This window comes from Octodon degus, unplaced genomic scaffold, assembly GCF_000260255.1.
Source record: "Octodon degus isolate 3935 unplaced genomic scaffold, OctDeg1.0 scaffold00133, whole genome shotgun sequence".
In the NCBI taxonomy this organism is placed as follows: Eukaryota; Metazoa; Chordata; class Mammalia; order Rodentia; family Octodontidae; genus Octodon; species Octodon degus.
In genome coordinates, this window is record NW_004524709.1 from 6,926,447 (window position 1) to 6,945,229 (window position 18,783).

The following is an 18,783-nucleotide window of genomic DNA, read 5'->3' on the forward strand; positions in this document are numbered from 1 at the left end:
CATATGTTTTTTAATAGAGTATATGTTTTGCATTATTCAAACATCAAGCCAGTTCACTCAATACTAGTCTGTAACACAGCCACACTGGAAAATCCTAAATCAGAATGAACTTTCTTTCCTTCCTTCCACTAGCACTGTTAGTATCATCTTAGGCTGGTTTGCATGTACTTTTCTTTGTCCCTACCTTGGTGATGAGGTGTCAGTGGCCAGAGTTACTGAGAAGTAGACCATCTTTCAATGCAGTGGTCTTAATTTATTTTCCCTTTTATATTTAAATGTACCTTTAATGCAAAATTGAGACACCATCTGAAAAATTTTAGTGTAGTTCCAATAAGTTCTAAGGAGCTCCCATTTGTGGCATTTATTTTGAGTTCCATCCTTTTGCATCCATGGCATTACATTGCCTTCCCAAGAACTGCATGGGAAAGGGAATTTGTCTTGTGACCTCAAGAATGTTGCTCTCACATGTGCAGAGATTGAGAAGTCACCTAGCATATCCTTTGAGGGGGTTTATGGTGCCAGGAAAGATTTCTGGCTGCGGCAGACTGTACAGTTCTGCCCAGTGGACATGGGTAAACATGCAACCTCCCTGACTCACATTACAAAAATAAATTTCTCCAGTCCTGAGGCTGGAGAAATAAGTCATAAGTAGAACTGGAAGAAAAAAAAATTGTCTTCTGTCTTCCTGCTCGATCTGTCAGCTCAAGTCATATGTTTGCTTCAGGATCCCAAGCTCTAAAAATACATATTTCTGGATGCATATTGTAAAAATCTTTCAGCAAATGATAGTTCACATCCTTGACAGCCAGCTTTTGCAGCCAACCCTTCCTTTGGGGGATTCAGCCACCTTTTACTTGCTAGAACATGTGGCATTTCTCTTTTCTTTCGTACATATGACAGGGAGTCAAGCTGTATGAAAGTCCAGGGTTATCGTAATATGCTCCATGGAGGATTTAACTTACCAAAATAAAAATTAACATGTAACTCCCCACCGCAGTTTAAGATTTTAGTAAAGACATGCTTCCCAGCTAGCACAACCCAGTTTCCTTTCATACAGTCCTGTTAACCGTGCTATGTCCTTGCTTGCAGGGAACCTCAGGACCCGACCCCACCACTGTCTACGTTGACATGAGGGCCCTGAGACATGACAGGTACAGTATGCTGGTGGGATTTTCCTTTCCTTTCCCCCCCCCCTTGTTGGTAGCCCATGTGCAGGTACTCATCTGGAAGGAAGAGAAGCAGAAATGTTTATCTGCTTGCAGTACAAGTATCCAAGGGGCAATGTTGGTAGAGTTAGTCACATTGGTTCAAGCTTTGCAGATGAAGACTTTGCTGCGTGACAGTAGTGACACGGCCGTGTTGCTTGATCTGTAAGGCCAAGCAGAACGCAGGCACTTGGTCCTTTTCCTTGGCCATTTTAGTCGAGTGCCATCCCGCACCTCATGGACTATCATCATTCTGCCCACATTTCTTTACATGAACTGAAAATATTTTGTGAAGGAGTGTCCATAAAAAGTTAAAATAGAAGTGTAGTGATTTCTTTCTGTACAGATTCTTAAGCAGTTTCTGAGCAAGACTGAAAAGTGGCATTGGTATCTGTAAGGATGCATCAGAAAGAGATGGGGGTGGCATGAGTAAACCTTCTCAGAGACTGCCTCAGCAGGATGACCTGTCAAAATGTTCCAAGGGAAAGGTACTACTGTTTTCACTGCAGATGTTCTCTGTTGAAATGGATCATGTCCTATTGAGTAATTTCGGAGTTGCCTGGCCTCAGCTTTTCCTATGGAGTGCAGACCTTGGTGTGGCATCTCTTGCAGAGAGTGCCAGAATGTTCTTAATGAGTATTTTGCCATATGGCCAGTGTTTGACTTTTTACCCTGCATTTTCTCATTCACTCACCCACTAACACTGTCACTGTGACATAATAAAATGTAGGCATAACTAGAGCAGGAATGGCTGTGTGGCTGGGAGGTGGGCATTGCAGGGACCCACCTCTGCCTGAGCAGGTGGCAGTGGGAACATGCTTTTTGGGGATAAGCACTGTCAGCTTCTGTGTGTGTGGATGAGTTGGGCCAGGGTGTGCCCATCAGAAGGGGTCGCGAATCTGCTGGCACGAGGGCCATGTTGTGTCCACTCAGCCAGATGGTCACTGCTGTATCCTCTCAGCAAAGACTCCCCTTAGGATATTTGTGTCCCTGGTAAACAGCTGGCCAGGGATGCTGCTCAGCATTCTGTAGTGCAAAGGAAAACATCAGTAGTGCCAAGAGTAAGAAGTCATACACACACATCCCCGTGTCACACTTATGGTTTGCCTGTCTGGCCTCGTAGCCCTGTTAGGCCCTCTTGATGAAAATACCCACCTGTTCTGCAGTTAGAGAATTACAGAACGCTGGTGAGGCCATATGGTACAAGCCCCTCACTCAGCAATTAGTATTGAGGGCCAAAAAATGTGAACAACTGCACCCCACCCTGCCCCTGCCAGGGCGGCCAGCCATGGTGTAGCAAAGTTCAGGATGGAACATTTCCAACTTCAGAAGCTTTGACAAGTTAAATACTTGTACTGGGCATGTATCATTTCCCAAGTAATAAGTGAGTATAAAAAAAAAATCTACTCTCCATAAAATTTGTTTGAAAAATGATTTTAGAAGTTCTTACTTCCTCAAAGAGTAAACAATAGTCAATCAGAAAATACTTGTTTCAGTAACATTTATGTCCTCAAAATTACATATAAAGAACAAATGCTGCAGTGCAGTGGTGGCTCAGATCTACTCAGTGTTGGACTGTAAATCTCTGCCTGTGTTAGGAGTACCTTGGACATCAGACAAGACTTAAAGTTGGGATGTAAAGGCTTTTCTTTCTTAAAAAGAACTAAACATCTTAGGAACTACCTTTTGCCCATTTTTTAAAAATGTGCCTTTGGGGGCGGGTAAGATGGCTCAGTGGTCTAAAGCACCTACTTAGAACAAGCTTAGCAAAGCACAGTTCAATCCCCCAGCATCAATCCCCCAGCACCACATGCCAGCCAGCCCCGCCCCCTGGTGGGCTGAGCTGGCCACACACACACACACACACACACACACACACACAAATAATAAATAACTGCAAACAAAAAAAAAAGTGCCTTTGATCTTCAATGTGGTAAACCTGACTTGCTGAGAAAAAGTATGATATAGAAAAATAAGAGCAAGCACAGAGAATGGTGAAAAGGTAATAAAAGTTGATTATCGGATCAATATCGTTTTGCTAGAAATGGCAGGAAGCCTTCATTTTCTGATCAGCCTCCTCCATGATGGGCCAATTCTTTGACTTTGGCCAAGTCAGTAATCCCAAGTGGTATTTTTATTAACTTTTGATGTAATCTGTTTTAATGATTTTCCCTGACCAGGCTGCTTGCTCATTATTTTTAAAATGTGTGAAATAGCAACAGAAGTGCTGTATGACCTGGACCCTGCTCTGTGAAACAGTGTGAAGCTTAGTGGTGGGTAACAGGACTGTGATGGCCAACAGTGCTATCAGCCCCTGCTGTCGTGCTGCCAGTGCTCACACGCGCGCGCACACACACACACACCCGTATCCGTGTAGGCCACAGTCGTGTGTGTTCTTTGGTGTCACTACAGTGAGGTTCCCTCACTCATATTCCCAGCTCCCTCTTCCGCCAGGAGCACTGAAAGGAGCCTGTCAGACAGCAGCGTGTCCTTGTGAGATGACTGCATCTTACTCCTTTTTGGTGTTTGACTTCCAGTAAGTAGGAGCTGAGCCCTACTTCCGACGGTTACGTGACGACCTTGCCCTTGCTTTTGGGGAGCTACCCCTGCCCTCCTGGGTTCCCTAGGCTGAGGTGTGCTGTTTCTCCCCACAACCCAAGACTTACTTTCTCTCCCCCTGTCTCTTTTACTGCCTTCAGGATGTCCTACAATTACAGAATTCTTGCTGTCACTTCTTTTGCTTTAATGATACATTCAAAGGAAGGCTAATTTGGGGTGCGGAGATAGCTCAGCAATCTAAGTGCCTTCCTGACAAGAGTTCTTGCTTGCTTGCTTACTTGCTTGCTTTTTTTTTTTTTTAATGTACTTGGTACAGGGTCACACTACACAGTAGTGCCTCCTGTCTCAGCCTCCCCAGCACTGCAATTACAGGCGTGCACCACCGTGCCTGGTTTTGGTGGCTGCCTCAAGGGGGCTGGCATGGATTGTTGTGCTGGGGATTGAACCCTGGCCCCTGTACTTGCCTAAGCAGGCATTTAGTCCACCAAGCTATCTCGCCGGCCCTTCATTTCATCTTTCTGACCAGGTCTGTCAGCCCTCTTGCTGGCCACAGGCTGCCGTTACCCTCTGCACCACATAAGAGTCCTCACCCCCTTCTTCCTTACTCCCAGAGCAGAAAATCTTAGCAGTCCCTCCATCTGCCATGTGTCTCATGTGTCAGGGCCAGCCTCGCCTTACGATTCCCTACTCCCCAAGCAACCCCTTATTGCTCACATGTGGAGAGCCCAACTTTGCCCCTACTTTCCCCTAGTCCTAATGATATTCTGTTTCTTTCAGCCTCACCTCAGACACATCTCTGTGAAACCTCCCCTCCATAGTCCCAGGAGAAATGTTAAACAGTTGTTAAATCTCTAGTGTCAGTGGGGCTGAGGAGATAGCTCAGTAGAATAAGCACTTGCCTGGCAAGCACAAGGTCCTGAGTTCAATCCCCGGTCCCGCAAAAAAAAAAAAAAAAAAAAAAAAAACCCTCTGGCATCAGTGTTTACCTTTTCAACACATGTGAAATGTGCATTGTGGGCATCTACTGTGACATATAGAGGCTTGAGAATCAGACAAAAAAATGAAGTAAAGTCATGTATTGAAAGAGTTTTAGGAGTTCTTCACATCTTCTGAACAATATATTAATTTGACATCCTAGAATGAAATTTGTTAAGCTTTCTCAGTGCTTCTAACCTAAAGTTGTAATTAAAGGGTGTCACCAGAAAAGTGTGGACTACTGAATTAATTTTTGGCCAGCAGGTGGCTGAGTCCCCTAGTCCTTAGAGTAGGGAGCAAAGAATAAAGACAAATGGGTAGACTTGACACTTAATCAGTAGCAGGATGAGAGGAGCTACGAAGTAGGTGAGAGAGACTACTAACCAGGGTTCTTCTGATTAGTCAGTTGCTGTAGTGTGTGGTTTGTAGTGTGTGTGCTGTGTATGTTTGTGTTTGTGCAGGTATTCAAGTGTACATCTGTTGCTCATATGTTGTATATGGCACTTTCTATGTGTGTATTCCTTTGCATGTGTGTGCTGTGTATGTATGACAGTGCGTGTGTGTCAAGGATGCTGCATGTGTTTTGTATGTGCTGCACATGTGCATAAAAGTTTGTGTACAAAGGTGTTGTATATATTGCAAATACATGAAAATATGAGGGTATTGTGTGTCTATATCAATTAATGTGTGTAGTGTTGCCAGTGTATAGAGTTTTAAAGTGAGAGTACACATGTATGCCTTGTGAGTGCAGTGAGTGGTGTCCATATTTTGTACATGTGCAGGTACACTACCTGTATGTGCATTCACATGCAAGTGTTCCATGTGTACTAGTGTTTCATGTGTGTCCAGTGTATGTGAGCACACATGAGAAGGATTCCGTGGTAGGGTGCCAGGGTCTTCAGCTGGGCTTTTGCCATTGCTTCTAGTCATAGTGCCCTGGGAACTGGACCCGAGTGGTGTTCACTCTTCTTTGCTAAACAGCTGTATATCACATAATCTCCTGGTGACTGTCCAGTAAGTGAACAAGGATAGTCTCACTGCTCTGTGTTTTGTACTGGCCTCGGCCTGCTCCCCCAGGCAGTCTCTGAAGTGATGAATCAGAGAGGTGCCTTGAAAGATTAGGCTCAGAGCCTGACCTTGGGGCTCAGTTCTGCACTCTCTAATGGTGTAATCCTGCACACATTGCCTTCTTGTCTTTTATTTTACTGTCAATTAAATGTGGACTGTAATACTGATGCTTAGAATTATTATGATGACTTATGATTCCATACCTCTTAATTGCTAAAACACAATCACAGGAGTTGGCGGCCTCAGTATGTGCTATCTTGTGTTGTTGGACTGTAGATCATCTCTAGGTCAGTTACAATATCTAATGCAATGTAAGTACCTATGTAAATAGTTGCTGTCACTTAGGAATGATGAGGAAAATGTCTGTGCTCAGTATAGATGTAATTTGGCTGAGAATTTGCAGTTGCTATTTTGCCTTCTTCTCCTGGGTAAGTAAAAATGTTCTGTAGTTTGTCTCTAAGTCCTTCTGTCTTCCTTGGGTGGGTGCCTGATAAAAATACATTCTTCTTAGTTTTATGGCTTCTGTTCTTCCAGCATCTCTTGTGAGTGTGCAAATGGCAAAGTCCCCTGTGGCAAGCTACTCACCCCCTGGGCTGAAGAGGGTGTAGTCCAGCCCAAGGTCTTGAGGAGCCAAAAGGGTTCTGGTGGTAGGGCTCCTGGGCCTGCACCACTTTGTGAGAAGGTGGAAGCTACAGTCTCTGTACCATAACCCCCCCCCCTGCTTTTTTCTCTTTTTGAAGTACTGGGGATTGAATCCAGGGCCCTTTCACAGGCTCTGTCCCTAGGTCATTGTATTATTTTGAGACAGCATCTCACTTAGCCATTAAGGTGCCTAGGCTGTGCTTGAAGTTGGAATGCTCCTGCTTCAGCCTTCCAGAGAGCACTAGGATTGTGGGTATATCACATGCAGCTATCTGCCTAATAATTTAATATTTGCTTTTTGTTAAAAAAAAAAATTCTCACCCAGTATTTTAAAGTCATTGCTTTAAACTCATTGCTATTTTGGAGTCCTTAAATCTCATTCTTTCTAGTTGCCTCTCTACTGCATCCTGTCATTTTGACCTTATACCGTTCTCTCAGGATCTGCACAAAATGTGCTGTACACTCCTGTGAGGCCTTGGTGGCTGCCTCACCAGACCACAGCCTTCTATTGCTCCTTGGGGTCTTTATTCTCTGATTACCCTTCCCTCCCTCCCATGTGGCCCATTTTGTCCTTGTCCATCTGCACATAGACATGATGTGATAGATGTCATCTAAACACAAGGAATGGGCATAGCCTTCGTGGACACCTGGTCCACGCAGGGGCTCTTTTCCAGTGAAAGCTTAGTACCATACAAGTTTCGTCTGTCCTTGTTCTTCCACTTTTTTCATAAGACTTGGAGCCCCTGTGTTCCCAGGTGTCTGTTGCAGCCATCCTAAGTCTCCACCTTGGCAGTGTGATGCCCAGCTCTCAATCCTGACTTGGTGCCACGGAGCCCATACTCCTGCAGGAAACCTGTTCTTCTGCTTGGCATTGGGGCTGCATAATGATCCCTCTTCTGTTTAAATAATAAAAAGATGTTATAGTGTCTTTTTTCTGAAGGAGTTGTTGACTGCCTGCCAAGAGGGTAAAGCCTGCTCAGGACTGGTGGCCGGCCGTGTATGCCTCTTCTGTGCCCTTTCTACATCTGAGAGTAGGGATGCATGTGTGACAGAGGTCATTGAGCCTTGGCTTCAGACCTCACTTGGTTATGTTCGTGGTCTACGTGTTGAAGCGTGCATCACTTCACTTCATTCCTTCCTGCCGTCTCCTAGAGCTGCAAGCCAGAAATAAGCATGATGGTCTTTTGAACTGTCATTCTGTCTGTCTTGAGGCTGAGTGATAATGTGCCATATGGAGACACACACACCCCCCCCCGCGCCGCCATCTATTCATCTCCGTGGAGCCAGCTGGGTTGTCCTCAGCTCCGGGCCACTGTGAGCGGTGCTGCTATGCACCTGAGAGTGCAAACATTCGAGTCACTGCTTTTCTCTCGGGTGTGTACACCCAGGAGCAAAATTGTTGGATCGTGTGGTTTTTCAGTGTAATTTTAAAGGACAGAAATGACTTAGAAAATTTTCCTAATTAACACAGCTTTTAAAATGATGGCTAAGTGCGAAGTCTGATATAGGTTTAGTCTTGTGCTCCAAGAGATACTGTGGGGACATTATTGCATTATTGGACAAACTGCAACAGAGACGGGATTATATTTTAGATTGAGATTAAAGTTACTGAAGCTGATCACTGTTCTTTGATTGTGTAAAACAATTGTCCTTATTCTTAGAAAATATGCACTGAAATACTAGTAAAGGGGTCATGATGTTTTCAACTTACTCTGAAATGGACAAAGTACCTATGCGTGTAAAATAAAGAGAAGCAAGAGAATATACAAGTGACAGCAAAATATGACAGATGAGTCTGAGTAACAGAAACTGTAAGTGTCCTTTGTACTATTTTCATCATTACAAGTTTTCTATAACTTTAAGCTATGGTTTCTTTGTAAAGAATACAAAATGGTTAAAAAACTTAGAAACAGTACAAGGGCCAGCAAGATAGCTCAATGGACTAAGCACCTGCTTTGGCAAGCACAGGGACCAGGGTTCAATTCCGGGTCCCACATGCCACACCAGCCCTGCCCCTGGAGCGGCAAACAAGTCCAGCATGGTGGCGCACACCTGTAATCCCAGCGCTGGGGGGACTCAAAACAGGAGGATCACAAGTCTGAGCTGTGTAGTGAGATTCCAAATGCATAAAATGAAAAGAAAATACAGAATTTCATTAAACTAAATAATAGGACTTCAACAATGGTTGTTGTATATGTTATCTTCAAATTAGATTGCCAGATATAAACAAGCAAAATTGGTATGAAAAAGAGAGGGTTATAAGAAATTAAAAAGAAAAAAAAAATTAAGCATTCACTACTTCTTTCAATAGATCAGCAGAAATCAGCAATCCAAGCTGTCCTGCATATATACTTATGTTTTCCTTTCTTTCTTTTGTCCTTTGCCTCATCTCAGTTTTTCCTTCCCATTGAACAGCTTCTTTCCTTTTCACATTATCTGGTGTACCTTTCAGATTTTATTTATTCTTTCAGGTTCTCACACTAGCCAGACAATACAGTATTTGCACATGTGGCTCTAATTTCTTTCACTTACCAGTGTACAGTCTCTAGTTGTATTCATTTACCTATAGAAGCCTTGAGTTTATCTTTTTTTTTTTTTTTAAGGAAGCAACTACAAAAGCTTTATTTATTTGTTCAAACTTACAAGTGCTATAGATGCAAAACAAACAAAACCCAACAACTCCCCCAAATACTTTCAAAACTAACATATTAAATTGGATTTTCATTAGAATATTTCTCCACACTAATAAATCAAAACCAAGACATATATACATATATATGTTTGTATATATACATATGTTTATATATATACATATATATTTATAATGTATACATATATATTTTTCATATATGTGTGTGTGTGTATGATGTAAGTTATTGAACTTCATCTTCTAGACAAGAATGCCAAGTTGATCTCTCTTCATAAAAAGCAATTATGATTTGAGGGCATTTCATATTTGCCTCTTTGCCAGCACCAAGTCAGCCTCATCTGAATCTTTCCATTTCTTGAGAAACACCAATTGTCTGCTGCTATCTGTGGTGTCAATTATTTGTTCAGGATCAAGACCTCCTGCAAAACCTCTGGGTTTGTCAGCAGCATCTTTTTTTTTTTTTTTTTTCTTTGATTTGCTGTCATCATATTCACTGTCAGATAAAGATTTTCTTTTTGTACCATCTTTTTCTTTACCAGCTTTTTGTGAATTAAATGCTTCAATAACTCTGGACAATCTAAATTTTTTTCTGGTTCTCATGTATTGTCAGCATCTGTAAATCCCTTCCACTTCAGAAAATACTCCACCTTCCCATTCACTACATGTCGGTCCAGTACTTTTTCTACCACAAACTCTTTTAAGTTCTGCTTCCTCAACTTTTTAACCTTTTCCATTTCATTTCTTTCTCATTTTTTGCAGTGTAGTTTTGGTGGAGGTCATGATTTAATGCAAACTTGAAAAGAGCTATCATTCACTGCCTTGGGTGCTCAGTCATGGGTCCCCGGTCTCGGCCTGCACACTTGCAGCTTCACTTGCACCTGAGCACCAAGTTTCTTTTTTTATAGCTGAGTAATACTCTATTGTGTAAAAATACCACTTCTTTTATACTCATTCCTCAGTTGGTGGGCATTTGGGTTGTTTCCAAGATTTAACTATGACAAATTGGGCTGCTGTAATGATGGGTGCACATATATCACTGTGGTATGAGGTTTTCAGTTCTTTTGGAAAAATACCCAGGAAGGGGATAGCTGGCTTGAATGGGACCTCCAATCCTAGGTTTTTGTGGACTCTCCACACTGATTTCCATAGTGATTGCACCAACCTTCACTCCCACCAACGGTGCATAGGGTACCTTTTTCCCTACAGCCCCTCCAGCATTTGTTATTGGCTGACTTCTTGATAATAGCCATTCTTTCTGGGGTGAGAAGGAATCTCAGTGTTGCTTTAATTTGCATTTCTTGAATGACCAGTGATGTTTAACATTTTTTCATATATTTACTTGCCATTTGTATCTCTTCATTTGTGAAGTATATGTTCATCTTAGATGCTCTTTTTTGGATTGGGTCTTTGAAATTTGGGGGCCTAGTTTTCTAAAATTCTTTATATGTTCTAGATAGAAGTCCTTTGTCTGAGGGACAGTCAGCTATAATTTTTTCCCAGTTTGTAAGTTCTTTTTTTGTTTGGTTGGGGGTTTTTGATTTTTGTTTTGTTTTTGAGACATGGTCTCTGTGCAGTTTGGGTTGGCCTTGTGCTCACTTTTGTAACCCTGAGGCTGGTCTTGAACTTTTAGTGATCCTCCTGTCTCAACCACCTGAATGCCAGTATTACAAGCATGTGTGCTACCACACCCAGTTCGTGGGCTAACATGGCATGCAAGGCTGGGGATGAAACTTGGATTCTTGCACTGGCCAGGTAGGTGTTTATGCCTCTGAGCTATCTCCCCAGCCCAGTAAGTTTTCTTTTTACTCTGTTGATTTCTTTTGACATGCAGAACCTCTTTCAAAAGATGAAATTCCAATTGTTCATTCCTTGAAGTATTTCTCATGCAGTTTGATTTTTGTCCATAAACTTTCTACCTTACCCTATGTCTTTAAGATTTCTACCTATTTTCTCCTCCAAAAGATTTAGTGTTTCAGTTTTAATATTTAAATATTTGATCCATTTGGTTGTAGTTTGTGCATTGCGATAGACATGGGTCTAATTTTTGCTTTCAGATGTGGAAATTCAATTTTTCCAGTACCACTTATTAAAGAGGCTATCTTTTTTTTTCAAAATTTTATTGATAGACAGATAGCAATGAGGCTATCTTTCTTCTAATGAACAAATATTTGGCCCCTTTGTCAAAGATAAGGTGGCTGAATGTATATGTAGTCAGATCTGTTTTTTGTCCAGTACCATGCTGATTTCATCCAAACTTTGGTTTCTATACCAGTGAGAAAACCCAACAGTCGTCTACCACTGAGCAATGTCCCCAACCCTATCTATCAATTGATTGATCAATTGATCTAATTTAATTTGATTTGTTTTAATAAGTTCCTCAGGCTGGCTTTGAACTTATGATATTCCTGGTTCACTTTCCTAAGTATCTGAGATCACAACTGTATGACACCCTTCCCAGCCAAATAAAAATTTCCTAAAAACATAATATGTTTGCAAATGCAGGCTTATTTCTCATCTATTTTCATGGACCATGTTAATTAAGATCTCATGTGTAGTAACAAAACTATTAGAACTATTTTTGATGCAGGAGAAAGGCGTCTGGTGGAACCTAGGAATAGGAATCCAGAGCCAGGAAGGGCCAAGATGGAAAACTTCAAGACTGCTGAGCTCTTGATGTCACCTCTGCTCAGCTTTGCATAGACTTCTCCATGGACTAACTGGCTCTCTTTGCATTTATTCCACTTAGGAGAACCCTTCTCCATCGGAAGGCCAGCTTACCCAGGGTTCCTGAGCCTCAATTTTGAGATTTTTCATCTTGAGATAGAACTTGTCCCTCAGTAAGGGCCATAACCACTGAACTCAGAGTGAAAGAGGCAGACGACCGTCTCTAGGATGGGCTGCAAACTGTGAGGCCTTCCAAGAGGGTAATATAGAAGAGGCACAGAGAAACCCACAAGTGTGAAAAACTTCAGCCAGGTGGCCAAGGTCAAGACCAACAGCACTATTCATAGGAAGTCCAGTCAGGAATCAGTCCAAATGGAAGTGACACATCTCAGCAAGAGATGGCTGAGACAGTTGCTGCATATTGACAGGGAGCAGGTTTCTGGCATCAGAGTCCAACCACAGGCACCAGCCACCCCGTACAGAGACAGAAATAGGGGAAGAGACCGTCTCATACAAGTGAAGGAGCCAAAGGAGGGACCCAGACTTACACTGCGCATCTGCCTTCTTCTGTATTTTTCACCTTTCAGACAAGATTCTTAGCGGTTTCTATCTTTCTTCCTTTTCTGAGGCTGATGGTAAATAAATTCCAGGAGAGAAGATAAGATCTGAAGGCACTAGAGAGGAGAAGGCCAGGCCAGGCAGAGCAGGTCCCTGCCTGGGCAGCTGTCTTACTTACCTTTCTCATTACTGAGGCAAAACACCCAGTACGCAGAGTTAGAGGAGGAAAGGTTTATAGTAGCTCACAGTTTGCAGAAGTTTCATTCATAGTTGGCTGCTGCAAGGCATGATGGCATGGCAGAGGGACATCACAGCAGAGAAAACAGTTCATAGGCAGCAAGGCAGCAGCAGACCTTCTCTGTGTGCCTCATATATTCCAGACCCAGGGTAAGGTACCTTTAATCCCAGTACCTGGCACTTAATCCTAGCATCACACACCCTGGATTGAGCTACCTCTCGAAAGCCCTACTTACAGTGACATGAGACTTTGGAGTGGAACATCTAAATGCAAGCCGGAACAGCAGCCCAGGGTGCACATGGCAGAGAGCCAGGCTGTGTCTTATATCTTCCTTGTGCCTGTAGAGCTGTTTACACGGGGCGAGGAAGATCTTGCATCCTGGGCACTGACTCAAAGTCCTAGGTGTTTGCCAGTCATTCTCTTGTGTCTAATACCCTTTATCGTAAGTGGGACCAGGTGCTCTGTATGAAGCCATCCCAGGAATGACGCAGCTGTCAGAGCTGCTCTTGACCTGAGGCTGGCAGAGAGTAAAAACAGAGGTGATTACAGAGTAAATGACAGGTGTTTTTTAAAAAGCCCTCCATTTTGGCTGAGACTTTTGCCCAGTAGCCTGATCATGTGGCCTTTGTAGGATTCTTGAATCAGCTCCCCACTGCTGAACAGCAGTAGCTGCAGGACACTGAGGCAAGATGCTGTGGCCTTTGCTCTCCTTCCATGTCCCTTCCCACTTCTGATTTCCAGGTGTGGCCTGGATTCTTAATAGGTTTTCCATTCTGTGGGAACAGCAAGATTCTTGATCTGTAGTTGGCCAGCCAGCCACTGTCCCCGTCCTGTCTCACTTTATATAGTTGCTTGAACCACAGTGCAGCAGTGGCTTCCTGGCATGCAGGGTAGAGTCACCTTTGTTTTGGTAGCACGGGTACCACCTGCTAACATTGCATCTGCCCACAAGTGCCTGCTTCTGAAGTGTGCTGCTACCTGACAAACTTTTGAATGCTGGTGTTTCACTAAAGCGTAATATGGCTTAAACTAACATGATGTTGCCTCAGTCCCAAAGATCTTTGGTGTCTCATAATTCTACAATAATACAGCTAGTAACTTGTGTTGATAGTGAGTGCATTGGGGATTGAATGTGAGACCTTTGTCCTAAGCTGTATCCCCAACCTTTTTATTATTTTTTAATTTTGAGACAAGGTCTGACTAGGTCACCAAGTTGCCCCAGGCTGGGGTGGAGTGTGTCGTCCTCCTGCCTCAGCCTCTTAGAGTGCTAGGAATGCAGACAAGTACCACATGGCTGGCTTAGTAATTACCTTTAAAGGTAATATTACAAAGTCTATTTGCACACTGTAGAACTGTTTAAATATTGCTTAAGATCTTCAGTAGTTGTCATCTGCTGGCAGCATCAAGGTTTCCTTAAGAAAAGTACCAAAGGTTTTGGTACTCCGCTTTGATGCAGAGTTGCAGTGGAAACCTCTTGCAGTGCGTCATGAGCACTGCAGCAGCCCAGGGGCCTCTCTGGGTTCCCAAGGCCTCCTACTCCAGGTGAAGGCTGCTTGTCCCCATTTCGGCCCCCACCGCTGAGCATTGCCTCAGAAACAAAGCTGCTTCTGTCAGCAGCAACTTGAGCACTCATACAGGCCAGGCAGGAGGCTGTGCATCCTATTGCTGAACAGCCAGAGGGACATGGCGCCCTGCCCCAGCCAGAGCAGCCGGCGATACCACCTGCCTGGTTCCCAGCTGGCCTCCCTGCTAAGTGGCCCCATATCTGCCTGGCACTTGCAGGACCACCTATGCCAATACTGGATTGTGCTCCACATCTCCAGGCCAGGTACAGGTGCCACCTGGCCTGGCACCATCTCTGTCAGAACTCTGTGACCCTGGCATTATCTCTGGCCCATTCCTTCCTCTCTCTCTGGTTGGTCACAGTCAGTTGTTCTGGCTGCAAAGGGAGATCTTGCCTAACAGATCTCACTGTGGAAGAGATGATGAAGCTGGAGACACAGAGCAAAGTCACTTGTGATGTGCCCAAGCCTCAGACCACCTGCTCTCAGCCCTGTCCCCTGGTCTGAAGCACAACCGCCAGATACTCTCTAGTCCTCCAGCATGGGAGCATTTTCCTTTTCCCTGTTTGTTTTCTGTGAGGAAGCTTCCCTGTGTCCGCTTAACATGAGAGAGCGCTGCACACCTCACATTCGGTGCTTGGTTCTGGTGTGGGCAGAGTACTTCAGGCCTAGACCTCACTCTCAGGGGCGATTGGCGGCTCTTTTGAGGATGCTGTGTAATCATTGTTTTCTGCAAATGTCAGGTTGAAACTTGATTACTTAAGTGCATCTTTGTAGTTATTTTGCAGGGCTGGCACCTTTGACTCAATCTTCCTTCTCTGTGGCCTTCAGTGGCATCTGCTGGCCGCTTCCTGCCATGCACTGGTGATCCTGCTAAGGGGTCACCCTTCCTGGACTCTGGCCTTTTCCACTGAAAAATGCTCAGAACTAACATTCCTCAGCAACCTGCCAGGCCCATGACCACTTACTGAATGTGACAGTAGTAAATAAAATGCACTCAGTGACATTGTTCATTTCTGCTTGCAGAGTCCGGCTGGTAGAAAGAGGATCTCCACATAGCCTGCCTCTGATGGAGTCAGGAAAAGTAAGTATTAAGGAAATCAGCTATGTGCCTGTTTTAGTCAGGGGGTGTGGGGACTGAAATGAAAGCTGAAGCTGGGAAATAAAGCATCCACTACTGCACGCAGTCACCAGGAGCCCTGGGTCCTTCTGTCACTACAAGGCCTTTGTTCAAAAAGGCACACCAAGGTCTAAAATGGCTGCTTCAGCTCCAGACATCATTTCCATGTTCCATCCAGCGGGAGAAGAGATGAGAAAGAGACAAATTTTGCAAAATGTAAGGAAGATTCCAAAGCTGTCTTACATTTAAATACTGAACCTTTGATCAGAATCTAGTCATATGATCACACCTAACTGAAAAGAAGGTTATAAACTTTCTGGATATTTGTAGGTCTAGTTCAAGTATCCAATACTATGGAAATGGGTGGATTATAGAATAGTTCTCGCGGGACAACTGCATCTGCCACAGTTACATTTTCCATAGAACTAAAGGTTAGGAAATGCATGTATTGAAGGGCTTTCTTTTCCTCCTTGAGTCCCAGTTGTCAGATCCCTTCCCCATATGGTATAATTCTAAAACATCTCGTATTGCTCTGAACCTCTGTAACCTGAGTCTGCGTGAATCCAGGCCAGGATTGCTCACAAAGTTGGTCCTCATGTAGAACGTGCCACCACCCCGAAGTAGCAGGCAGTGCATAGCCTGCCTGCTGCACACAGTGGTGCGCTGGTCCCGTGCTGCCACACCTGTGCACTGTTAAAGTAGCTGGGCTGCAAAAGGCTCTGTCTGCAGCTGAAAAGTAGACTTCTGACTCCTGCGATCGGCACTGTCAGTGGAATTTGGCTTTTGCTAAATTTCTGTTGTGGAGCGGCTTGGTGTTGGCACCACTCTAAGGAAGGATGTTTACCTGCAAGATGAAGCCCCGCAAGGGCACAGGAGAGTGGAAAAGTGGGGGAGGGGTGACTTTCATCCAGACATCCAATCAGAATCTGCCTGGTCTTGTTGGGGCAGGGCACATAGTCTTTTATTCTGCCACTAAAGCAGTTGAAAGCTGAGTCATTTTGCCAGAATATGGGGTGGCCTTTAGTCTACATTCATCCTTCACTCTGCCTCCATGAATTGGGGGTCACTGTACGCATTGCCCTTCATTCACACCTTCATTCCATCATGGAAATATGTTTATGGAACTAACCAAAAATTCCTATTTTGCAGATGTCAGCCTGTGTTAATTGCTGCATCATTTATCATGTTTTGGCTCAGAATTCTTTATTTTTCAATAAATTTGATTTCTTCTCCCAATTTTATTGAGGTAGTGATCTATAGAATTCTTTCTTTTAAGGTTACTTTATCACAGAAGGGTTATTGTAGTGTCATTAGAGTGTAACTGGAGTGTTTCACAGAGGCATATGCTGTACATGTGTGTGTTGCTAGAGATGGAACCCAGGGCCTCATTTACTCTAGGCAAGAGCTCTTCCACCAAGCCACATGCCCAGCCCTGGGCATATCCTTTTGATTTAATGCCATTCTACTTCCTGAGTGATCTTTTGGAAGGTGTCTAGCAAGATTGTAGCTGATGTGTGTGTGAGCTGTTCCTGTCTTTCTACCCATTGTCACATGTCTCCTCTCCCAAACAGATACTTCCTGGGGTGCGGATCATCATTGCTAATCCTGAAACAAAAGGACCACTGGGGGACTCGCATCTGGGAGAGGTGAGCTCTCTGTCCAGGGCAAACATGGCGTCCTCCCCTCAGCCCTGCTCCAGGACAGCATGGATGCTGTGCTCCTCCTCAGGGTGGGCCAGGAAGGAGCTCACAATAGGCTCTGCTGCCTATGTGAGTCCATGAAAGTTCATAATACTTATATCTGGGATATCTGAATTTCTCCTTGATTCTTGAAGGACAGTTTTTTGGGGTTTTTGTTTTGTTTTTTTGGTGGAACCGGGGATTGAACTCAGACCCTTATGCTTGCCAGGGAAGCACTTATTCCACTGAGCCATCTCTCTGGCCCAGCTATACAGATTTCCTTTTTTTTCTTTTTCTTTTCTTTTTTTTTTTCTGCGGACCTGGGGATTGAACTCAGGCTCTTGCGCTTGCCAGGGAAATGCTTATTCCACTGAGCCATCTCCCCAGCCCCCTGGAAGTTCAGAATTACAGAACAGGATGTTGTATATTGGATTCTTCTCAAATAACTGTCAATGGTGCATCCTTACTTCTTAGCTCTTGTGTTTGTCTTCCATTTTCTTGTCCTCATTACTAAAAATCATCAGGAAAGTAACAAAGAAACCTACAAAAGGAGCATGCCACAGCTGCAGGCATGGCAGCAGTAGCGGGAAGCTAACAGAACAGGAAAACTGCAGTTACGTACACCTAGGTCCACTCGGAAAGCAAGCGGTAGGACTGAATACCTTGGCTCCGTGATGCTCATGAGGCAGCCCCGGCTCCGTGCCACTTGGTCCCGCACCTTCTGGCTGGCTAAGCCAGAGAAAAACCCCTCCTTACCCTGTCTGGCCTCCATCTTGAATTCTTGACTGCTGTGCCTGTGTGGAGCCATCAGGTGCCTCCCCCACTTGTCCTGTACCTTCATTCTTCTGATGATGGGTGTGCTCCCTCAGTAGAGGAAGGAGACTCAGGATGCAGCCTGAACGCCACCTCTTGTGGCGTCAACATGTTTGCTTTACTTTCCCTCCTGATACCCACCTGAGGTGGTCCTCTGTGGAAGACCCCACTGCCCAGCCACGGTGTCTGCTGAAGTTGCCCCTGGTGTGTCCCAGCACCAGGAAAAGTAGCAGCACACTCAGGAACACACAGATCAGCATGTGACTCATAAATGAGTCTCACCTTCCGTGTTTCTTTTCATCTCGCACTACCTTTTGGGCCTTTGGCCCTGTATAAGTCAGCTTTCCTGGCAGTAAGACATTACCAACTCCTACACTTATAGGAAGAGAAGTTTATTTGGCTCCTGGTTTTAAAGGATTCAGTCTACATTTGGCAGAAGTGGCACAGTGGAAGGGCACAGCGAAGGAAAGATGCTGACATCATGGGCAGGCAGGTCAGGGGGAAAGGTGAGGACCAGAGCTAGAACTCCAAGTCAGTCTTCCAAATACACCCAGAGGTGTGCTGTGCCAGTCACCACCAGGTGTTTGTTAAACCAGTCACGTGGCTGACAGACCAGGATCCACATTCAGATCCTCAAATCTCAATCATGTACAAGAAGTGGAAATGAGACAGCGGAGTTGTATGTGGTGCTTACAGTTTTTTCTAAGTACTGTACAATCCTAGAAACAAAAGTAGAACCTAGAGCCTGCTTTCTGGGGACATCTGAAGAGGTTCCCAAGGTGCTACCTTTCTGGCTGGTGGCTTCCATGTTGGGGCCTTACTAGGCCCGAGGTCAGGGTGACCAGAACCAGTGAGATCTGCAAGTTGACTTTCTGAGACTGTATCACTTTACTTGGTAATTGAGGTACAGCTGCCGTAGTGAGTAAGGTAGGGTGTACAGTGTGGGATTCACAACGCTCCTCATAGGTGTGTGCTTGTTCAGCCAAGGAAGTGTTGTGTGCGCCTGGATAGGACCGCTGAATCGTGACGTGTGTTAGCTTCTCGTCCCCA

The 18,783-nt window shown here is 44.4% G+C and overlaps 1 protein-coding gene across 5 annotated transcripts in view; it reads left to right on the forward strand.

Annotated features, from left to right (window-relative positions):
* Positions 1 to 18,783, forward strand: part of Dip2c (disco interacting protein 2 homolog C) — a 213,139-nt gene that overhangs the window by 189,211 nt on the left and 5,145 nt on the right. For all 5 annotated transcript variants that reach the window (XM_023701324.1, XM_023701327.1, XM_023701323.1 and 2 more), the window contains 3 exons: positions 1,090 to 1,151; positions 15,148 to 15,205; positions 16,813 to 16,887. In XM_023701324.1, the coding sequence (XP_023557092.1) occupies positions 1,090 to 1,151; positions 15,148 to 15,205; positions 16,813 to 16,887 (195 nt within the window). The remainder of the gene's footprint in view (positions 1 to 1,089; positions 1,152 to 15,147; positions 15,206 to 16,812; positions 16,888 to 18,783) is intronic.